The sequence below is a fragment of the Corvus hawaiiensis genome, chromosome 6, assembly GCF_020740725.1.
Source record: "Corvus hawaiiensis isolate bCorHaw1 chromosome 6, bCorHaw1.pri.cur, whole genome shotgun sequence".
In the NCBI taxonomy this organism is placed as follows: Eukaryota; Metazoa; Chordata; class Aves; order Passeriformes; family Corvidae; genus Corvus; species Corvus hawaiiensis.
Genome location: NC_063218.1, coordinates 23,994,520 through 24,017,868, shown reverse-complemented (window position 1 = coordinate 24,017,868; position 23,349 = coordinate 23,994,520). Strand labels below are relative to the sequence as shown.

At 52.5% G+C, this 23,349-nt stretch overlaps 2 protein-coding genes across 20 annotated transcripts in view; one reads left to right on the top strand and one right to left on the bottom strand.

Moving 5' to 3' along the window:
* ABCD4 (ATP binding cassette subfamily D member 4) overlaps positions 1 to 9,393 on the bottom strand; it is a 16,283-nt gene extending 6,890 nt beyond the window's left edge. For 2 of the 18 annotated variants that reach the window (XM_048307725.1, XM_048307726.1), the window contains exons 1-8: positions 8,829 to 8,915; positions 8,493 to 8,617; positions 8,248 to 8,375; positions 7,937 to 8,076; positions 4,629 to 4,745; positions 4,215 to 4,340; positions 3,303 to 3,353; positions 586 to 680 (exon numbers count right to left, since the gene is read on the bottom strand). In XM_048307725.1, coding sequence (XP_048163682.1) covers positions 586 to 680; positions 3,303 to 3,353; positions 4,215 to 4,340; positions 4,629 to 4,745; positions 7,937 to 8,076; positions 8,248 to 8,375; positions 8,493 to 8,617; positions 8,829 to 8,845 — 799 coding nt within the window. In that variant the 5' untranslated portion in view covers positions 8,846 to 8,915. The other 16 variants (XM_048307728.1, XM_048307727.1, XM_048307729.1 and 13 more) reach the window with 16 other exon arrangements.
* On the top strand, positions 9,112 to 23,349 carry VRTN (vertebrae development associated). Of its 2 annotated transcripts, none has more exons than XM_048307740.1 (2): positions 9,112 to 9,321; positions 20,400 to 23,349. In XM_048307740.1, exon 2 carries the CDS (start codon positions 20,401 to 20,403, stop codon positions 22,426 to 22,428), a length of 2,028 nt encoding a protein of 675 aa, XP_048163697.1. In that variant the 5' UTR covers positions 9,112 to 9,321; position 20,400; the 3' UTR covers positions 22,429 to 23,349. The 2 variants fall into 2 exon arrangements, with proteins under 2 accessions (XP_048163697.1, XP_048163698.1); XM_048307741.1 differs by lacking the exon at positions 9,112 to 9,321 and adding an exon at positions 16,884 to 16,976.

Genomic DNA, 23,349 nt, shown 5'->3' with positions numbered 1-23,349 from the left:
GGGGTGAGCTGGTTTGCCATGAAGTGTGTCTTGGGAGCACACAACAGGCAGAAAGACTTAAGATCCCAAATTCTCAGAGACGCTTCTCTTCAGGGTTCTCCCTCCCATACACTGCTCAGAAGCTCACTATGCTGCTGAGATCAGGAAGTGCTGTCTTTATAGGGGTCATTTAAAGCCAAAACCTGGACTCAGCAAAAAAGGAAGAAGGGATATTTTCAGGGGACAACTACGCTTAAGGGACAGGCTCTACTGGAAAGAAGTTTCCACATCTCCTAACCACATATACAGTCCTCAAATCTCAAGCCCTTCCCTCTTTTCTTGGCCTTTGAACACTTGACCCACGAAAAGCCAGATTCTGGGTCCTCCACAACTTTACCTCTTTATGAGGCTTTTACACAACAGGATTCCCATTTAGCACTGCAGGAGGCACCCTCTGTTCACCATCGGGGCTTTCATGCACCAGCAAGACGCAGAAGAAAATACAGCACCCACCCAACTGCTCTACCAGTAGAGTTCCCCAGCCTGTGGGCCACCACAATGGAGTTACCACACACCCCACTTCACCCCCCCAAACTGCCCACTCACTGTATAGCCACAGCTCCTTGCCTATCAGCTCCCTCTGGGTCTTCAGTAGGCTCTGCAGCCTCCGGTCTGTGCGCATGTGCTCCACTCGCCCAGCCCTGTAAAAATAACATTGCAACATGCCACAGACATCCCAGGACCATGTGCTTTAAAACTGAAGCTTGGAACAGGCCTGGCACCTTTGCCTCCAACTAACAAGCTCTTTATTGACCAGGAACTGAACAGCCAGGACTGCGTTCCTGAAGAGTATCATCAAGGAACTCTGGCTGAAGCAAGAAGTCCTGAAAATCTCTCCCAGAGCCCAAGGCTGCTGCTGTTGCAGCAGGAGGAAGTGAAGCCAGCCCAGACACTGTCAGCGAGGCTCCAGCCTGAAGCAATACATACACCAGGTCAAACACAGTTCCCAAACACAGCCTGGTTGGAAAAGAGGGATGGCACTGCTACACAGCTGGAGCCAGAACGGAGAGGGCAGAGGAGAGCCCAGGGGGTGATAATCAGCCCACATGGCCTGCATGGCCAGCAGCCTCAGTCCACCTCTTCCCATTCCCCAATCCACAGGAATGGGACAAAGGCAAGTCCTGAGCAGTGCAACCCCCAGTGTGGGTACCTCAGCCCCACAACTCCCCCTTTCCCAGGGCCATCTCCATCAGGCCACCCACCACACAAGTTAGTGGTGATGCTCCAGTGGCCAGGCTGCGTCAGGAGCAAGGAGACATCTCTAAACCACCACCTTTAAGCAAGCGTGGCAGCTCCTTCTGCTGCTTTGCAAGGCCTGGGCTGCCCTCAGGTGGCAAAAGGCAGAGAGAGCTCCACATCTCACTTTAGACTCCCACCCACCATGGCAGCTATTGCCCCTGACATCCAACACAGGCTTGTGCCTACTACAAAAACCACACTCCCACCATGGTCTATGTAACAGAGGAGTCGCTAGGGCCCAAGAAGATAAGGCCAGAAGCAGCACAAAAACATCCAAATTCAGATTTTTGAAGTCTCATTTCTGAAGATTCTCAGTTCATAGAAAAATACATTTTCTTTCTCAAAAATGCGTCTGGTTAGAATTCAGTTTGGCATTACTGCCTTACAATACAGCTCAGGTAACTACTGAGCTGCAATCTTTGCTGTCCATGTATTAGGAAAGGACAAAGCCTTGGATACAAGGAGTTAAAGATGAGAAAGGAACTGCAGACCAGAGCTATTATTCTGTTGCAGATGAGGAGAGATTGCTGTATTTCCTCTTTTCCTCGCATTCACTTCACTTTTAAAGCAAGTTTGCCAAAGGCTTAGTAACAAAAGAAGTAAAAAAGGTGGCAGTGCTCTGCTTCTGTTTCTTTCTTTACCAAAACAATGGTTGGACAATCTTAAGAGGACAAGATGACAAGCTAGAGAAGTCGAGCAATCAAAACCATCCACTCACCACATGCTCTTCCTCTTGCAGGATTCTAGAAATGCAACCTTTTAAAAAATTCCTTTATTTTTAATTACGATGCATACCATGAAAAGGCCTGATTGTGTGCCACTCAGTTAAGATATAGTTTCACATAAAGTGAAGCTTTTCTACTAAAACACTGTACTGAACCAAGACATTCTGTTTTCTGGTATAATAATCCACTTTCCATTTTCTACTTAGTAATAGAAAAAAAAAGTTCAAGATTGTGAGGGAAAGTACTGCATCTTAAATAAGGGCATGTAATTAGAGTATCTTTTCATTACAAAAAATTATCACCAACCAGTAAGAATCAATCAGTCCACAAGAAAAAAACTCAGACTTGCCAGTGCAAACCAAGATTGATTTCAGTTACTTAAAGCAGTTTCATGCCTGTCAACATAAGTTGTTATGATATCAGTGATTTTGACTCAAACCACTGTGGGGACAGCACCAAAATACTTGAAATGCCCACACATTACAGCATGAAGGAGCCAAATACAGATCACAGGCAGGGAAGACCAGAGAGAGGACAGGTGCTACAATTCCTGGAAGAAGTGCAATTTGACAACATGCAGGGCAAAGGCAGACTCATGACAAGAGAGAAGCAACAACAACCTCCTGCCACTCCAACACAAGCTACAGCAAATTCATGGCTCTTTTCCTGGGTTCTCAATATTTCTGTGAACCAAGTAGCAGCTCAACAGGCTTCAGGGCATCACTAAAATGCGGAGGTGCTGCCGGGCTCCTGATAGTGTGCTCAGCTCTGGGGTGAATGGCACTGAGCAAATTCAGAGGACCAGTATAGCATTTGGAGTGTCAGGGCACAGACTGACCAAGAGGAGCAAGCAGAGGTAAGGTGGCCAGGTAGCAGCTAGCACACCCACAGAAGACAGGCAGGCTAGCAGTAGCAGGATGTGGCCAGAAAGAGCATGCAACAAGTCCTCAGAGGAACCAGATGCAATAAGACTTTGAGCAATCCTCCAGGCAAGGACCTGGCAAAACATCAGTAATGGTCTCTAAGCCAGCACCAAATCTGTATCTGCATCTGAGGATGTTAGAAGGGAGGCAAAGGAGAAACAGTTGTCTCCAGTTGCTGTGGATTATTTCTGCAGATGATGCACAGAATGCAAAGAACAGAGTGTCAGGGCTGTATGATGCTGCAGTGGAATGGAAGGGACAGAAAGCTCTGGCTGCAGACACAGAACTTGGGCTCCCTTGGGATACGTGAACACCACAAGGATGCTCTGAACTGGGACAATCCTTTTGAGGATACAAAGAAATTAAGACTACTAACCTGTAGAAAGCAGCTGGTTCTGCATTGACACGAATCTGCATGTGCTTGAACCTGTACAACCAAAAAAACATTGTAATTGTGCATAAATGCTCAGTGAATTATGTAGCCAAACCCATTCCTAGAGGAAACTTGTCTTGCATGTTAGAGCAGTGATCTGACGCATCTCTTGACAGAAATACTCAACAGGCTTGAAAGGCACCAGAAACCAAGGCTTAACACAAGGTGCCATCATTCAGGGCCAGCACAGTGGTGTATTTGTTTGGTATCCTGCTCTCTGCACACATCATCTTAGCCCTTGGGCTTACTGTCTGCTGGTAGTCCAGCATCTCCACCATATAAAATCACTGTAGCCAACTGCCCTGGGCTGGGTTCCCTGTGCCACAACAGCTGATGCTGCTGTCCCTGGATGCCCTGAGCCCCAGAAAAAGCTAGAAAGCCCCTGCTACACACACAGCCAACACTGCAAGCAAGGGGGAGGAGGTGAGTTACAGAGCATATGGAAAGACTAGGCTGTTTTAGGAACCCAGTGAAGGCAGGGGTGAAGCAGACACCTGATTTCTGTCAGTAGATACAGTTTACTGAACGTGCATCTGCACCCAAGGAAGCTCCATGTGCAGTTTTCTTCAACACATCCCTAGCAGAAGCACCAACAAGGAGCAGGCAAACAGCCTGGAGACTGAGCTGTCAGACTGAACCAAAGGGCATTGCCTGCCATGACACAAGGCTGTGAATGGTTGGCAGGGGCTCAGTACACTGACTTTGAGGCACCCTTGCACAGGTAGCCTTCTCTGAGTGTGGGGAAAGTCACAGACAAGAGAAGTAGCTATATACACAGCACTGAATGGGGACAAAAAAGAAGCTTTCACAGGAGCTGCCAAGGGGCAGTGAAAACACAGCTCTGCTGGGACTCACCTGAAATCCCCCTCCAGTTTTTCCTGCTGCACAAGTTTAGACACAATTGGGCTCATCAAAACTTTGTTAACCATTGTCCCAATGACGAAATACCCAAAGATGCTCACTGGGCCTAGCCAGCCTGTGCTACAGAAGAGAAAGAGAAGTCAGCTAATAATCCAAGCAAAAGGACACTCCCGTACCATTAAGCTCAAGCAGTCAGAACCCTAAGCTGTCACCTCTCTTGGCTTTCACAGAAGTTTGCGGGCCAACATTGCACATCCCAGCATCCCCAAGGCAGAATTCTCTTCAGAGAGTAGAGACCACTCACCCATGTGTACAAATATCTGTCTGGGGAGTTGTAACATGGGTGGCAGGCTCCAAAAACAGAACACCGAAAAGAGGTGTGCAAGCAGGACCAGGATACATCCTTACCTGTGAAAGCACTGGTATGTGTAGTAGGCCAGTGTGAAGGGTGAGATGACAAGCTTGCTGGCCATGGAGCTGAGCTGCCTGCAGAACCTCTCCACATCCTGGCTGATGCGCTGGTCCCTGCTCAACACAAAGAGCCATTGACACTGTTAGAGCCCAGAAGCAAGAGCCAGTACTAAATCCCTAACAGGGCACAAACCAGGCTGTTTCATTGCATGAACGTAGGAGAGGGTGCAGGTGAACAACCTTGCCTGAGAAGGACCTGCAGCTCCCCCACAGGAGACCATTTTCATGGCCCAGCAGGACCCACCCACGGGCCTTCTTGGCACCCAGCAAGAACAGCTCTTGCCATTGCTTTCACCCTGTTCCTTGTATTTATCCCTTGTTCGACTTTCAACAACATTACTTAACAGTTGTGCTGAAGGTCTCTGCATCATTGTCCTTAACTCCTCTCCTGGAACAACCCTCATAGTATGAAAAACTACTGAACTGTCCCCCTAACCTTTAGTACTGGGCTGAGATGTCGTCAGACCCAGCAGGACAGGCTAGGGCTTAGGACAGGCCTTCACCAGCTGTTGGATATTTGCAAACACTTCCATCAAAGCTACCCTTCCACAGTAGCTGGTCCCTTGGCTCTGAATGGAGTGCCTCTGGTCCCTTTGCTGCAAGGAAGGAAGTGCTTCCACTCACCCCAGCCCCCAGGAGCAGGAAGCAGCACACCAAGCTTTCTCACCTCACTGGCAGCAGGCACATAGGTGACAGACCCTCAAATCCCATCTATCCCACTGCTGAGATGGAGTTGCACTTGGAGTAACTAGGAAGAATTTCAGTATATTTACTCCCTCAGCACTTCATCTGTCCAGAACACATGGATGAGGGCTTCAGCCTGCTGTGCTAAGCTCTGGTGGAAAGGCCATAACTGCATGTTGGAGTCAGAATGAAGAGCAAGGATGGACTCCAGGTTAGTCTCAGTGCAGATACAACCACAAGGACATTCATTTCTCAACACTTTAGCAGTTCAGGAACAGCAGTGGATTTAATTCTGGGGCAGCTCTCACCCTGACTGACCTTACAGTCATCATTTTTCCTTTTCCTCAGGCTGTAATTATTCCCATAAAACTGTAACTTAAATTGTGCTATAGTCTCATAGGAGGATATTGCTTTTTACAAGCTATTAAGCAACATGAAATGAAAACACATGAAACACATGGAAGCATCAACTCAAATGCCCTGCTAGGTGCTGCAAGTGTTTGTATGCCACCCAGAACCCACTCTTCCTTCCTTCGAAGTGGATGATTCCATGCATTTAACACTCAGTTTGGTTTGCACTGCATAAATGGGAGGTCTCTTTGTTGCTCTAGTTTGTTCTTTAAGTACCTGGTACAGGGAAAAAACTCTAGTCAAGGAATTGCAAGATTAAGAGAATTTTTGCAATGGCACAAAAAACACACTAAACAGCAAGACTGAATGTTGGAGCAGAAGCAAGGTGTAATGAGAAATACTCCACAGTAATCCCATACATTTGGTCTGCAAAGGTCAGGAGAGCTGTCTCTTTTGCTGCAGAGCAGACTGACCCAGTTGTCTCCTACATTTCACTGCACAACGTGAACAGGTTCCCTAGTTAAAAATAAACCTGAGCAGAATAATCATGTGCTGAGGGACCTCTGTCCTCGGCTTCCCCTCCCACACCCAAAGAAAAGGACAGGCATGCAGGAGCTTCTGGCTTCAATGTGCTGCACTGCCTGGGAAGTGCTGCATGCCCTGGGGACAGAAATGGCTTTTTAACCCCTCCTTGCAACTCCAAACCACTGCAAAGCACTCTCAGAAATGAACATCTAATGATAATGGGAGTAAACCCAACAGCAACCTGGAAGTGCATCAGCTTGATGATGATCACCAACTGCCAAACGTGTAGAGCTGTTTGACCCAAGCTGAGCCCTCTCTCCTTGCTTGCTGCCCCCCCTTAGATACCCATCATGTCTTTTTGCAGCAGCCACACAAACTACCCTGCTCTGCAATGAAGAAGCAAGGACAGGCAGCCAGGAGCAACAGGCAGAAAAGTGCAGAGGCTGCTTCAGTTCCTTGAAGTTACTACTATTAGCAAGAGTTAAGGGGTCCCTGCAAGACAGCAATTTTGCCCCAGGACCCTGGGTATGGTCTCCTCTGGTGCCATCAACATGGGAAATGGCACCAGTGCAGTGACTAGACCAGAGGTGCCCACTCCAGCAGAGGAGAGCTTGGCCTCTCAAAACAACTTTATAACACCACATAATTTGGAAAATGTTACCTCTTGATTTCTAGTTTTTCAGCTAGTATTTAATCATGACTTTAAATTTTGGAGAGGGAATAAAGGCTTCTACACTGGGATTAGCTCAATTGGTTAAAGCATGGTGCTAATAACACCATGGGTTCAATCCCTGCGTGGGCCATTCACTTAAAGAGTTGGACTCAATGATCCATGTGGGTCCACTCCAACTAAGAATACTTTGTGATTCTGTGACCTCTCACATGATGTCTGACATAGGATCTTTAGCTCTTCACAGTACACAACTGTGACAGCAGTGCCCTGTGTGCAAGGACAGGCTGCAAGGCCAAGGTCCACACACAGCTGTGAGGAAAGGCATTTGACCTTTGCTGCACATCCCAGGTAGATCAACAGCTCTGCAGTAAGCAGGACAGTGCACAAAGCAAACTGGAGAGGGACCTCTCAGGGGTGGGGGGACTGGCATCTGCAAGGAGAGACTGAATCCTCCTCCTCTTATATTTCAAGTCACCCCTGACACTTCCTTCCTAGGAACAGGAAAGGGAAATGTGGCCCTCATACAGTGCAAAACAAAGCCCTTCCTGGATGTGTCTCTTATGGGTTATTAAACCACTAAAATGAACTGTGCTCAGCTGCAGATTCTGGTGTTGAAGTTCAAACAGAACAGGGACTATCCTAATGCACTGGCTGCATGAAGGCAAGGAGAAGCACTGCTGACTCCAGCCAGACCCTTTGCAACATCACATAGTGTTAAGGGTTGAGTTTGCAGACATGTTTTATAGCACTGGATCCCTGCTCCGATGGGCATCCATTTTCCTCGCAACTGAAACATCCTGCCCCTAAAACCACCACGACTGCCAGTCACAGGAGTTCCCAGCAACAGGTATCACCTCCCACCAGGGCAGAAGAGGATACCTAGATTTGTGCCTAGATGGTAAAAGCTTCTAGGGCTCAAGCCCCTACCCAGAGACACAGAGAAGTCTGAAAAGGTGCGCAGCAGCCCTGGAGAAGCCAAGCAAGATACTGAAAGAAGCTGCCGGCAGCCTACGGGTTATCGATGTCTTCACGCAGCACGTGCAGGCTGTAGTAGACCTGGCCTTGGAAGTAGCAGCTGTGGAGGTATTCAGTGAGGGATTTCCTCCAGTTGATGTACATCATGTTGCAGATAAACTGGTCGAAACTTTTTAGCTGGAACGAGGGCAAAGAGATGGATGGGAAGAGATTTTTCAAAATTAAATAAAAACGAGCAATTTGTACTAGTGATCCACCTGACACCTAATGGGGCATGAGCAGGATCATGCCAGGAGCCGTGGGCAGCTTTCCCTTCCTCTCCCAAGACACGTGAGCCTCTCGTCTTACCGTGGAGTTCACAATGATCAGAGTCACGGCAATGGCAGTCAATGTTTTGAATCCGGAGAAGTCCTTGTTCCCTAGGACCTCATAGTACTGGCTGGGGATGACGCCGACCTGGTAAATAACCAGCTGCTCTGGAGGAGAAAGGCAAGCAGGGGAAGGAATTGAAGGACAGCGGTGACAAGGCAAAGTGGGGGACCACAGGGAGCAGGCGTGGGGTGCAGCCCCCCATCCCCACCACCCAGGCTCACCCAGCAAAGCGACACCGAGCAGCGTCAGGAACATGAGGGCGCTCGGGGAGGGCCACCCAGGAAAGAGCACGGCCAGGAGCCGCAGGAACCGCCGCAGGAACAGCCCGTCCAGCCGGGAGCCAGCCCTGCAACAGAGGGAGACGCGGGGACCGGCAGTGAGCTCGGGGGTCCCACCCCACCTCCCCTCCGCCACGCCCCGGTCCAGCCCGTCCGTGCTCACCGCCCACCGGCCCCGGCGGCCCCAGCGCTGCCGCTGCCCCCCGCCATCGGCACCCGCCGGGCCGGACCGGCCGGGCCAACCCGCGCCCGCGGCCGCTTCACATGAATATTCATCACCTCTCCTCGCCCGGCATCAGGCCCGCTCGCCCGCTCGCCCGCACGGGGGCGGCCGCCGCTGCCGCGCTCTTCCGCGTAGGGCGTCACCATAGAGATGCCGCCCGCCAGCACCGCCTCTGCCGCGCGAGGCCGAGAGCGAGCGCCCCCTGGCGAGACGCCGCGCTGCTGACAGCGGGCACAACGCCCCCTGGCGGCGCCGGACGGGTGCGGGTGGTCAGCGCCGCCCCGCCCCGCCCGCGCGCTCCCCACACGGCGGGGCCGGGCGGGTGATCCCGGCGGGCCGTCCCGGTGCGGGGGATGCGTCCTTCAGCTCCTCCCCGCCCGCCCGCTCACAGAGACGGACCGTGGTGCCGGGCAGGGTTCAGGGCCGAGCCACAGGCCGCAGGGCCGGAGAACCCGGGCACTAATACCTCTTCTGAGGAAGGAGCTGGACAAGCACGAAATGATCCCTCTGGACATCCCAGTGGCTGAGGGACAGTCGCCTGGGCAGCAGGTATTGCCCACCTGTCATAGGGGAGACAAGAAAGTACCAGTACTGATTCTGCACATTTGGGTTATTTTGGGGTGGGCAGTGAAGTTTCAGGTTGCTTCCAAAGGACGCACAACTTGCAGTGGCCATTGCAGGGGATTTCTCAAGCCGGGAATTTGGGATTAGGCAGCGATCCCCAGCGCGATGGTGAATGCCAGTGTGTGCTCCCCCCGCCGCTGCAGGAACGGGAACGGAGCAGTGAGAAACCCGAGGCAGAGGGAGGGACTTCAAGAAAGCAGCAGTGAGCTGTGTCAGTGAATGGATCCTCTCTGGCTTCTCAGTGACCCCAATTTTAATACAGAAACCAACTTTTTTTTTTTTTTTTCCTCAGATTTGGACTGCAATCTGGTTTCATAACCCAAAACTCTGAGTTATGAAATATTTCAGAACAAGTAAATTTCTGGACAATCTGGTGATAAGAGATGAGAGATCCTACGAGCTGTCATGCCCTCCTTACTCGTGTGTCTCTCACCTGCCATCCTGTTGATGCCATTTCTTCTGCAGATCCTTTGGGCTTCTGCACATGCCCTATGGGTTCCACTTCCCATAGTAGCTTTGTTCTTTTGCCAGTTCCCTGCCTCCCAGCCCTCTTTGTCTTCATCCTCATCTCCTTCATCTTTTGCTCTGCTGCTACCTGGCCAGCGGTCCAGCTAATCATACTTCACAAAATCAGTGTTTATGCTCCCAGGGATGAAAGGAGACACATCAGTGTGTTTCCTTAGCAAACGGCCTTGTCTCTAAGCCGTGCCCCTTTCTCCTTGCCCTCATCTCCCTTCTCTCAGCTCTTTTCCTGATGGAATTCACAATGCTATCAGTCATACCTAAAGGTTAAGCTCCAGAGGGCAGAGATCAGCCCTCTGAAAACCTGACCTCAGTGATGACTAACTTTTATGTTAAAAGAATCATGGGGGTTTTCTTTCTCAGCTGTTGCATCAGACCTGGGTGACGGTTGCTCCTAGGCAGTCACATCTTCTCGTGGGGCAGTGCTGCAGCTGTGGCAATTGTGTGTGTCACCTTGTCAGTGGTTACCGGACTGAACTGACTCCTTTGCTCTGTTGTCCACTTTATGTTGAGGGGATATTCCTTCCCTTCCCTGCTCGACTGATGAAATGGCTTTCCAGCACCAGGGGAGTCAGAGGATCTAACACAGAGATGAGATTGCCACAACTGTCTATCCCAAGCCCTTCCTCCTACTTCGTCCTTCTCCCTGCCCTTTGTTCTGTCACTGACACCCCACGACCCCCACCTGGTAAAGCACACACTGTGAGCTCCCTTTGCTGTATCGGCTTCAGGATTTTTCCTGGGAACCCTCCTAAGGCAGCCAAGATCAAGAACAAAAGAGAAGTGCTTTCTCGGTGCCTCTCCATCCCCCCTCCGAGGCTGTGCCCTAGACACTCAGCTGCTGTCAGCACAGAAACATTTACATCTTTTACAGCACTCCGGCTCTACTTCTCACGTTTCTCCCCCAGCAAACACCATGGTCATTTCAGTGTGTGCCTGGGGGCAGGGCTTGGGAAAGGACCGGGGAATCACGACTTGAGCAGAGTTTTATGGGTCTGTTTGCACTGAAGGGCCATATCTCAGCTCCCTGACTAGCTACAGACCCAAGAGAAACCCGCTCTGCATTGCTAACCTGTCACCAAAGTGTATGCCATGATTCCAGGGAAGCAAGAGCTGGGTCTGACTTGCTAGGTCCTGGGCTCCTTGAGGCAGTGCAAGTTAATTCCTTGTGGTGTTTAACCGCAGCCCCATCTGCTCCTGCTTGCTAGGTGTGAAACATCCCATCCCCCATCCTCCCCTGCCTGCTGTTCCACGCATTTTTGCCCTGCCCTGGACCAGTGAGGGAGCCAGATCCCGCATCCCTGGCCTCCCAGCCCCCTGCCTCACGTCGTTCCCTACTGCCCCTCTATATTTCCATTTTCCTGTGGTCCCTCTCTGCCTGCTGGCCTGTAGCTGGGATGTAGGGAGAAGCCTGACAAACCCATCTTTCACTGCCTTTGTGGGGCAAGTGGTCCTGGGTGTTCTCTGAAGTAAGCAGCAGCTTCTGTCATCACAGAAAGAAACACAAAACTGCAGCCTTGACTGTAGCTTGCTTTTCGTCTTTCCCCTCTTTAATGCTGCTGGCTTTGTGTGATGTTGCGTAATGAAGCACTGCCACAAGATTATCCCCTTCCTGGGCTTTCCAAAACTGAATCCACCATTTCCTGCCCATGCTTCCAATTTCTAGTCTCCTCATAGGTACCTGTCCTCACTGGAGCTTGCAGCTTCTTCGGTGTGGGATCACCTACAAGCTTTAGCCCTCTGTCAGATCATTAGTAAAGGAAGGGTAATGAAAACTCTCATCCTGGGTTTCAGCTCTGTCTGTATTAGGGTGTGAACTAAACCAGCTAATTTCCAGCTGGATCAGCAAGCTGAACTGACTGACAGAGTCCCTCACACTCCTGTGCCACCCCAAAGCAGAGGGTGGGAATGGGAAACCGAGGGGGAGCAAACAGCATAGGCTAGGCTCAGCATGGCTTAAACCTCCATGGAGCCGCACCACGGCTCTTGCTGTGATATCTTAATGATTCTGCCTTTTCCTTCTCCACACTGTGTCTTAATTAGCCTTTCCCCCTCCTGTGCGCCAAACTGCTCTGCTTTCTTTTCAATCCTCCTTCCTTGTGCTTTGCCTCTAACAGTGTCTTTCTACTGTACACTTCAAAGGCTTTGCTTGCTGCATCTCCCCCATGCTGGCATTGGCTGGTAACACCCCCAAAGCAGGCCAGGTCTGCCATGAACTCATAGTCGTTGAAACGGTTCCGGGCCCTTTGGATCTGGGTAAGAAGCAGGCATGGGGGAGGAGAGGTCAAGGATTTTCAGCATTTCACCTATGAGAAAAATTATTAGTAACGCAGGAAAAAAAAAAGGGGGGGAAGGGACCCCTCCTCCACCCACTCTCCCCAGAGGAGAGCCCGCTGAGGGCAGAGTGCTTTTATGTGCAAGTGGGAGGGAAGGAGAGTGTTAGGGCTTCAGAGGGAAATGCTTTGATCTTGACTTTGAATCTCCTTCAGTTCCCAGCTCTCCCCCACCCTCCCACCTATGGCCAGGACCACAGGATACGGCCAGGACTCCTAGTTCTTGCTCAGTGCTGTGGTACTTCACTTGCTGCTTCACATTTAATTTCTTCCTGTGAACCTGGGAGCCTCGCAGAGGCCTCGTAGAGCAAGAGCACAGTGCCAACACCAAGTTCAAACTTTCCCTCCTGTCTCACAGAATAGGAAGAAAAAGAGAGCCCAGCCAGCCAGAAGCCAGAAGGAAAAAGAGCCCCAAGCTGAGGAGAGGTGAATTAGCGATGGGACCTACTGTCAGGGTTCTGGTCCCCCAGGGCAGGGGGCAGGCAGACCTGGCTCTCCTGTGCATTCCTGGTGCATTAGACTGGTTAGTGCAGAACATGACCCAGAAGATGAACTGGGAAGCAGTAACCATTAGGAGAGGGACAGGGAGTGGCTCTCAGGAGACAGCACTGATGTCCTCTGGTCCCACAAAGAGTTATTTTAAGTTGGAAAGAGGACAACAGCAATGAGAGCCCTTGGTGTTCTCTGCAGAATGGAAAGGAGGTGGCACTGAGGGGTGCTGGAGGATGGGGAATGACCCTGAGTTCTGATTCACTTCAAAGAAAGAGGACAATAGGGTGTGGGAGAGACTTAAGGGCCTCCAGTCTCTTGTCCAAGATGGGATCTAATGTGTAGGCCAGTTCCCCACTTCCCTTGTGAGATTAAACTCCTAACTGGGCCTTGCCCTTACACTGCCTTAAAATTCAGGCCCAATACTTCTGCTGTCTGTGTTGCCCCTTTTTTTCTCAGCCGAAGTCACTCCTGTTAACCACTCTCCCTCGGTGAGGTTGATGCACTTGGCTATCTCTGCCTGCCAGTTCTCACTTCAGCACCACTAAATAAATTTTTTCCTCACATAATCTCCTATTTATAATTCAATCACTCCAGCTCTGCTACTCCTGGCTGAAAATTTCCTATAGTTTGTTACTTTCCCTCTCAGTATGATGTGAGCAGACCTGTCTGCCAGTGTCCAGCACTGTCCCAGGCATGCACAGACCGGAGGGTGCCTCACAGGACTTCTCTGCAGAGCCCAACAGTTGGTCTCTCTGAGCATCACTTTAAGGGCTCCAGCACAGGCATGAGGCAGTGGGTTCAAAGGTGGTTTCAGGGCCAGGAATGAGAAGTACCAGATAATGTGCATGAATGCCAAAACAGGACTTCCTGTCACTCACAGTAAACAAGTTAGCACAATAATTGGGGTGGACTCCATGTTTTCCAGGTCCCTCTTGGGCAAAATTGCACCAGAACCATTTGACCTTCCTTCTCCCTAAGAATAGTGGGCGTATTGCAGCTGCAGCAACCTGATTTCTGTTGCCAATTCAGGCTGCAAGCTCTGCTCATTGCTCTTTCCTTGTGGAGCAATGCCAGGCACAGGAGAGAAAGACAGCCAAGACAGTAGACACTTAGGACCCTCCTAGAAGCTCCCATGCTCTCATTTCCATCAGCCCGTCAACAGTCCCAGCTCCCCTGACTTCCCAGAGAGATTCAAATTCTGCAGTGCTCTGGAGGGAGAAAGGTGGGACAACCAGAAGCCAGGGTACCAGGAATGGCTTTAAGAGGATGGACATGTCAATTTAGCCCGTGTATAGATGATAAATGGATCATAAAGTAGTGTGGGTCAACCTTTTCCAGCTACAGAGGTGGTTTTGGCAACTGGTCCACAGTCTGACCTGCCCCAAATGGCATTTGGTTGCCGACGTGTTTCAGTTACATCCCATCCTACCTGAATAGTCTCATTTGGTCCACCCATGGACAGCCCTGCAGTAGGTAGGGTGTTCTGACTCCCTCCACTCCTGGAGGTCCCCTAGCTGGGAATGGGGAACTTTCCTGATGGGGTGGATAGCTGTGTGTTTAAATGTTGTCCCCATGTGTGTCACTGTCAAGATTGTCACATTACAGTGACAGAACCAGAGCAAGCCATATCTTATTATACAAGAACTCAGCACCAGGTCCTTGAGACATCCTTCCTCATAAGGTTCAAGCCAACAAGAATTCTATCTGCTGAACAAAAAGATTGCTCTTGACCTGGGAGAAGACTCCATGCCCAAACGTGGAACAGTAAAACCTGCCTTACAGCACGTTTGGTAGCATGGCGCCTGGAGACTCCCCACAGCTGGGCATCTCTGCACCTTTTCTCTGAGCCGTGTCTGGGAGAGAATGGGCTGCAAGCAGGCAGGTTAAAACACAAGAGACAGAAAAGCTTCTGGCAGCCGTAGCTAAACTGCAAAAGGCTCCATGGTTGTAATGCTGAAGCATCCTGCACCAAAGCAGGAAGCACTCTGGTCCCCCACTGAACTCCTCCAAGGAACAGAAAAATGCTAACTACTTGTTTATAAGCTGGAAGTGGGTGTGTGCAGTCATCTGCATAACAGAACTGCCCAAGCTGTCTCTTTGTGTGTTTTCCAGCTCCTATGTTAATCACTGACCCTGCTGACTCCGGCATTTACCAGTGTCTCACTGCCCTGTGAGCACTGCTTTGCATTTTCTACTGAAGAAGTTAAAAGGATGAGAAGGGAAGCTCAGCAGCTGTGGACATGAACACCAGCCTGCCAGAGGGGAAAAGAGCCAGGACTGGACAGGCTGATATCGAGAGTCGAGCTGGCTTTGAAAGATTGTCTGAAGGGGATAAAGCTCACCAGGGAATGGTTTAGGTCTCTCTTCCTTGCACTGTAGCTTCACTGGGTCCAGTGAGAGTGACCCCTGTGAGTCCTGAAGGCCGGGGTTCAGTGTCACCTGGGGTGGTGACTCCTAACTAAGGCTGGGAGGACTCTTAAGCAGCCAGTCCACAGCTTCCAGGGAGCCCTTTCCTCCTGTCAAACCCTCCTTGCCCGGCCTCCCCCTGCATTCCTGGGATCAAATGTGAGACAAGAGCAGTGGGGAAAAATGCTCTGGGATATGTGCTTCTAGGCAGTGAAGGTATGCCTTGATTTGTGCAGCAGTGCTTGCCACTGGACGAAGGTGGAAGGAAAGGCAGCAGGAGAGGGATCTGGGCACACTTACCCTTTGAAATATCTGTGTTTCTTCCTGAATTGCACAAGAATCCTATACACGGCGTCTCCGTGAGCCCTCCTGCTCTCTCGTTGCCAAATGCTACCGCAGAAATGAGTGCCACAGTGAGGTTCCCCAAGGGCAGTGGCATGTGGGGCAGGAAGGCCTTGCTGTCTCTGGCATCAGGAGTTACTTTGTGCCCCTCACTGGATTTGGGGCGATTGTGGCAGGTTTCAGGCTGGTCCCCAGGGATAGGCTGGAAGTAGATACTGCCTGCAGCCAGAGCTACACACATACAGGGGACATGTAGCACTGACAGCAAAGGTCCCAACTCTTCCCTCTTGACCAAACTATGACCTCTGTCATTAAAATGCACCCAGAACTCACACCCAAGACCAGATGGGCTCCTTGGGTTCCTGTTTTGGGGTGATGTAGGTTGGGAGGAGACAGGTTCTGGAGGAAGCTCTAGAGTTCTGGACACGTGAAGAGGCCATGGGCTGGAGCTGGTGTTGGCAACTTAGCAATGCTGGAGCGAGGTGCCTGATGCGGCTGTTTGCACAGCCTCACGTGATGCCCAAGGGACAGGATGAACCCATTGTGAGAGCGGGAGTTAAGGAGGGGGACCTCGGCCCTGAGATTAGGCTAAGGAGGCAGCAGAGCAGAGATAATGGGGAGAAAGATAGCTCCACCGAGGGTCCAGGCACCAGCAGGCAGATGTAAGGCTGTCCAGGAGGCTGCCCAGAGCTGAGGACAGGGAAATGGTTTCTGTCGTTTGGGTGCCTCCCACAGACAAACGAGAGGGTTTTGACGGGGAGCTGTGTCTGCCTTAGGAGCCCAGGGATCCAGCCAGCCTGGCCTTGCTGCTGAAAGGGCACCACTTGGGAAGGAGAGAGGAAAGGGCATCTCCTAGCTAGCAGGACAGAAGGACCGTGGCCTTGTCAGGAGCGAGCGGGGAGAGGGAGCAGACACGCATGCAGGCTGTGCCAACCCTTGGGCTGCAGTAACACTCACCTGGGAGCTGCCTGCTCCCCGTGGGACACGATGGGTGCCCCGCGCAGGCGCCCAGCTCCCACCCCGTGGCCCCAGTGGGCTCTGCCACTCGCCATGGGGCTGCAAGCCCGGGCGGGGTGTGGGGCAGAAGGATGCTTCGGGGCGCAGGGTGCCCGAGCGCTCCGGGGCGCAGCGGGGCAGGGCGGCCGGAGGCGGCGGGCCCTTTAAGTGCGGCGGCGGCGGCACAATGGCCATTATCACTTTAGCTTTGGAAGTGACCCCCGGCCCGCTCCGCTTTCATCTGGGCCGGGGCCGCGGGGATGGCCCGCTTCCTGGCGGGGGAGGGGAGGGCGGGGGCCGGCGGGGAGGGGAGGGGCGGCCCGGCCCGGGTCGGCCCGGCCCGGCGCCGCACGCGGCCGCCCGCTCCCGGGGGTCACTGCGGGGCTGGCACCGGGGCGGCCGCGGCTCCGTGCCGCTTCCTGCTGCCGCCCTTAAAGGTGCGGGGCGGCCCAGGGTGCGGGTGGGGCGTGACTTGACCCGCGGAGTCAGGTGAGTGTGGAGCCGTGCTGGGTGCCGTCGGGGCCGCGGCTCCTCGCCATCCCTTCCAAACTCGCGGACTGTCCCGCTGAGGCGGCACCTTCCCTGGGCGGGCGGGCGTCCAGTCCCGTTTTGCCCTCAGTCTCGGCTCGGCAGCTGCCCGGGCACCGGCGGCCTCTCCCCTGGCCCGGGGCTGTGCGTCCCTTTGTCTCCTGGCGAGGGGAGCGGCCGCCCGTGCTCCCACCCGGGGTGCGGGGCTGTCCCCGTCGCGGGGCAGCCGCACAGAGCCACCTCTGCTGCCTTCGGGAGAGGCGTGAGCAGCCGCGGGTGCGTGGGGCTGGGGGTGTCTGTCAGGCGCCGCCCGCACCCGAGCGCTCAGTGCCCCCGCCCGAGGGGCGGACGAAGCCGGGCTTGGCTGCAGCGCTCGGCCTAGGTTAAGGTGGGTCTGAGGCTTCTCCCTCTCCCGGTGAGCGATGCCCCGTTCGTGAGCTTCGGTGGACGTGTGGGTGTTGGCAGATGGAGCAGGCTTCCTGCTGCCTTTGCTGCTCACCCCTGGATCTCCTCCGGTGATATTTCCAGCCTAGACAGCTCCTGGAGTCTATCACTTCTGTGCTCCTGCTGTATGGTCCCGGTGGTTTAAATATTCCTCTGTCAGATGAGAGCCTTTACTAATGGGGTGGCCTGAACCCGCAGCTGGGGCTGGGAAGCGAGCCACTTAAGCCAGGTGGGCTGGGGTGCGTGGACACCCCTGCTCCTGTGAGGTACCAGGAGCCCTGGGTAGTTGGGGCTGAAGTCTCTTGGATTCCTGCTGGTGGGAGCATTTTTGGGACTGGCTGGGGGAACTTGCGCTACTGGATGCCACCAGCTCATCAGTTTAGGTGAGGGAATGTGACCTGCAACTGTTTCCTTATCTGTAACAATGCAAAAGCGGCCAGGTTAGGTAAAACCTTTATCAGCTGCGAAAGCTGCCTTGGTTATTTCTTAGTGCTGAGGTGGTTTAGTGAACACTTGTGTGTCGTTTCCAGCATGCTTCCCTGGGGGTGTGCAGGGAGAAACGTTCCCTTTGCATCAGGTCCTCTGTGTTGAGAGCTGCTGGGTTTGATCTGGCCATGAACCAAGCCCCCCAGCTTGTCTGACTTCTGCTTCTGATTTACCCAAGACCCTCTCCACCTGCTCCAGGAGCTCCCTGCTGCTGATTCAGCTGTGGGTTTTGCCTTAGGATTGCTCTGGGCAGCAGGAGCTGACAGTGACATTGAGGCTGTGGATTTATTGCTGAAGAAAAAGATTAATGGTCATTAGGCTGTGCCTCCAGCCCTCCCTCTCTCTATCTCCCCCAGTCTATAAGGGGGTGGGAAATGCCCACTAGGACAGAAATATCAGGGCTGTTGCTGATGCTCTCTAGCGTATGTCAACTATGTCCTCACCCTCTCCAGGGTAAAAAAAGTCTGTCTTGCCTTTCCTGGCTCTTCTGGTGGGACAGTGCTCTGCAGGCCTTGGCTGCTGCAGGGGGAAGTGGCTGGCCCCTAAAGGGTTTAACAGCACACAGAGAGGGAGGACTTGGGCTCTGTCAGCCCTGTAGTTGTCCTGAGTTGTGCCTTTGCTTCAGCTCCTCAAGCACATGTCACTCAACATAGGCTTAGTCAAAATTTCTATAAACTACTGTAAATTTCTACCAACTTCTAGGAAAATAACAATGGAGATCTGAGCTGACAACTTCATACTTTCTCAGACCAGGATTTTAGGACTAGTTTATCTTCCCTGCTTCATAGCTGTGTGCATTCTCCTGTGTTTGTCTTTAGTAACTGATGCTCTACAGCTGTGGGAGCATCTGTAAGAACATTCTGGCCTCTGACATGCAGGAGATGGTGGAGGAGTTTGGAGCAGGGAGGGGATTCAATTGGTGACTACCTGTGATCTGGTTAAAGGCAAGGGGCATCAGCAGCATGGAGGCTCCTTGTGATGAAGAGCTTGTATGTGTCCACGTGATTCTGTGGCACCTCATGTTGTTTGTGGTTTGGTCGTGGACAGGGGCCATAGATGCTGCAGCAATAATAACCTTACCTGCAGCAAGGCTGAAAATTGGCAGAGTTCAGGCAGGACATCTGCTTTACTGTAGAGCTGCTGCTTTTACTGCCTCTGCTGTTCCTCATGTACCCACAGAGCTGTGAGTGCATAGCGATACCAGTGAAGTGTTGAGAGAAGGTGGGCTCTGGCTGGGATGTGAATTGAGCAGGCTGTGAAGTGATGCTGTACCTATTAGGAGTGAAGCTTAGGAGAAAATGGAGGAGATTTGACGTCTTATTTCAGTGAAGTGTTGTGGTCCCTGGGAGAAAACTGGCCCAAGAGGGAGAGAGTAAGCTGGCTGGGGAGAAGCCTGGGCTGGCTGGTAGTGAAAGGATGCTGAAGAGGGCTGCACCGATGAAGCTGGAGCTAAGAGCCGTGCAGCCATCATGAAAACCCCTGGAGTGAGGGGGAACCATGTAGGTATCCAAAAGGTGGACAAAGAGGGCAGTGCAGGTTTGACCCTTTGTATTTTTTGAGTGGGAATTGGCATGTAGAAGGAGGTATGACAGGACTGGGACTGGCTCAGGCAGGGAGGAGCACTCTGTGCAGACTCTGAAATACCCACTCGGTGCTTGTACTCTGCCTGTACTTTTGCCTCCTGCCTGGTAGCTCATCTAGGAGAAGCCCTCCTTTTGTGCTTTCTCCTCGGTTGGTGGTGTGTGTCTGCTGAGCAGCAAGTGACATCTAGTGTCAGCTCAGGCAGCAGTAGCCGTGGCTTGGGCTGGCTCTGTCACTTCCATCCCAGGTTCTGTGACAGTTTCTGGTGCATACAGTGGGTGCAGCTGCAGAGCCCTGCTCTGAGGGAGAGGGCAAGCTGCTTGCCCCTTTTTCTGTTGAGCTTGAACAGCTTGAGCCAGGTGCATCCATGTCTCCTCACACAGTGTGGTTCTGTCACAGGTCCTTTCCTGCAGGGATGACAAATGTTTTCCCTTTGAGGGAAACTCTTCTCCCTGGGTGCTGATAGGGGAGTAGTAAAATGGAAATGATGGAACTAGCAGTGGGAGAGGTGGGTGTAGGGGCGCTGCCAGGCGCAAAGCCAGGCGTGCAGTGGTGGGAGGTGACCTGACTTCCCACCCCATGGGTGCAGTCACTCCTTAGTTTCACTTAGGCAGGTGGAGGCTGTGTGTCTTATGTGCTGCCCACAGGAGGTCACTGGTGAGCAAGCTGAGCCCATGTCCCACTCCCAGGTCTGCCTGGTGAGGACCAAGGCTTCCTCCTTTGTCCTTGGAATGTGCATGGTGGCCTTTCCTCTACCTTTTTCCTCCATCCTGCCCTTTGGGCAGGAGCTGGACCTGGAGGCTAGGCCGCTGCCAGTCTGGAGTGTGCACTGTCTTCATCTCCAGTGACTTCTTTCTTTTTGCCATCTTTCAGGATGATCCAGAGGCACCAGCTGGTGCAGTCTGTGCTGCAGGAGCTACAGGAAGCCACCGAATGCTTTGGCCTGGAGGGCCTTACCAGTGCTGCACTGGAGGCAGAGAGGACCTTGTCATCTTTCTCCCTGCCTGGCTATTGTGGGAGTCAATTCCAAGAGGAGCTGGAGGTTGACCGGGTAGCCAGGAGCCTCTATCCTGAGGATGCCCCAAGTAACATGCTGCCTCTCGTTTGCAAAGGTGAGGGGAACCGCCTCTTTGAGGCTGCCAGTGTGCTGCTCTGGGGCAACCCCAGCCTCAGCCTGGAGCTGCAGGTGCGTACTGTGGTGGAGATGCTGCTGCACAAGCAATACTACTTGAACGGCATGATTGATTCCAAAGTGATGCTGCAGGCTGCCCGCTACTCCCTCTGCACTGACGAGACCCCGGAGATGACCAGCCTCCCCATGGCTATCCTGGAAGCCATCTTTGATGCTGATATCAAAGCTACCTGTTTTCCTGGCACCTTTGCCAACATGTGGCATGTCTATGCTCTTGCCTCAGTACTGCAGTGTAACATCTACTCCATCTATCCCATGAGCAACTTGAAGATCCGACCCTATTTCAACCGGCTCATCCGGCCCAGGAAGTGTGGCCCACGAACCTCCACACTACACATCATGTGGTCCGGGCAGCAGCTCTCCCAGCAGGTCTTCAAAGCACAGTACTTTGTGGCCGTGGTTGGCCTGGAGGAGCTGGAACCCACGATACCTTCACCAGAGCCTCCTGTCCAGCCCATGAAGACCCTTGAGCTGCTGAACAGCGACCCCCAGTTGACCTACTCCAACCTGCGTGACCGCTACAGCATTACCAAGAGCACCTTCTACCGCTGGAAGCGCCAGTCTCGTGAACACCGGCAGAAAGCGGCTGCCAGGTTTGCAGCTAAACACTTCCTCCAGTCCTGCTTTCAGGAGGGTAATATAATCCCCCTCCAGCACTTCCGACAAATGTTTCCAGAAATCTCCCGATCCACATACTATGCCTGGAAGCATGAGATGCAGACCATGGTCAATGGTGATGCCTCTGCTCTGTCTGAGGCCCACAAGTTGCAGGAGCTTCACAGGGTTGTCCCAAAAAAGGCTGATGTGAATGAGCCAGCAAATCCACAGGGGAGTTTAAAATCCTCAAGTCCTTCCCTAGATCCCATTCAAGCAGGAATCTTTATGCAAGGAGCCAAATCCTACCTGGAGAAATGCATTTCCATGAACACTCTGGTGCCTTACAGATGCTTCAAACGCAGCTTCCCTGGCATCTCCAGGTCCACTTACTATAACTGGCGAAGAAAAGCAATCAAGGAGAACCCTAACTTCAAACACCCCCAGTCACCCTTGGATAACCAGAAAACTCTAGCTATAGGAAAGCCATTCCTGCAGTTGAAGCCAAACAGCGTGCCTGTTAGGAAGAGACGGAATGGAGACCGGCCAGCACCCAGGCGTCTCCTGCAGCTCCAACCTTCTCTGTGCTGGAGAAAGCAGCTGCGAGATGTGGCCAGGAGGCAGGTCCAGCAATGGCAGCTGCCATTCTGCAAGTACCGCCTGCGCTATCCATCTCTCTCATCCACAGCCTACTGGTTTTGGAAGGGCAGTGGCCAGGCCATTTGGCAGCATCGCCTGCCCTGGAGCAGCTCCAGCCTGCCATTGAACCATGTGGCTTCTCTGGTGCCTCCAAGAGCAGAGCCAGGCCTCAAACCACAGTGCCATTTGGAGGCAGCCACCAAGCACATAGATAAGCCAGTGGCTGCCATGCCGTGCAACACCACCCTTTCGGGCTATGCCATGTCGGAGAGAGCCAACAGCCGGATGTTTGTGATGGATGTGATCGCCACTGCCCAATTCAAGGCACAGGCCAAGCTGTTCCTGCAGCAGCGCTTTGAGTCGAAGACCTTCCCAACCTACAAAGAGTTCAGTGCCCGCTTCCCACTCACAGCCCGTTCCACCTATTACATGTGGAAGCGTGCTCTGCATGATGGGCTGACACTGGTGGATGCCTGAGTGCCAGCTGCCAGCTGGCTTGGCCACAGCTCCTCTGCTGATGTGCCCTTTGGCTCTCTGGTGGGGTGCCCAGGTTGGGGCCTCACTAATTTTTTTTTCTGGTTTGGTTTTGTTTTGTTCCTAGTCTCTGGCTTTCTTTTTTGTGTGGTTCAATCAGGTATGGGAGCATCCTCACAGTGCCTATTCCCAGAGGCTGGAGGGGTGGAAGGAGAAGGCACTGAGTACCCCAAAGGAGAGGGACCAGGTAATTTTCCTCTCTTTTTGCTCAGAGGATGAGCAAGAGAGGCAATACTGTGCCAGTGTCATGGTGTGCTGCTGGGCCTCCTGAAATGGAAAGTCTCTCTGCCGCAGGCAGTTGCTTCAACGAGTAATGTGGATGTGCAGGATGAGCATGGAGGTGCCCAGCATCTCATCAGTGAGCAGACTAGTACTGGCTCAGCTGTAGGTGAGGAGAGGTTTGGGGAGTGCTCAGCTTTATGTAAGAAGCATCTTTGGTCTGGGTTCTTCCCAGCTAAGGAGAATAAAAGCTTCACTTGGGGCCAGTGAAGCTCTGGCTTTTAATACCTGCCTCTGGCTGCCCTGATCTTCCCTAGATGGAGCAGAGGCTGGTAGATAAGGGGACTTGTTTCTGTCCTCACTGTAATCTGTATGCTGGAAATGCTAAACTAGGAGCCAGTGTCTTTTGCAGGCTCTGGAGAAGCTGTCCATGACCTTTCAGGTCTTGTAGCAATAACCTTTCACACAAACCTTTACTCTCACAGCTGGCAGCTGCCTTACTTTTCTAGGGTCTCTCTTCCCTGATGTCTAGAATGCAGAGAGACTGAAACTTGTGTGCTCAGTGTCCGTGCATCCCCTCTGCTGTGCTGCAAGCAACATGGATGCGTGTATCTCAGTTGTAAGAAACCAAAGCAATAAAGACTC

Coding starts and splice junctions, on each gene's coding strand:
- VRTN (XM_048307740.1), top strand. CDS start 20,401: ATGATCCAGAGGCACCAGCTGGTGCAGTCTGTGCTGCAGGAGCTACAG.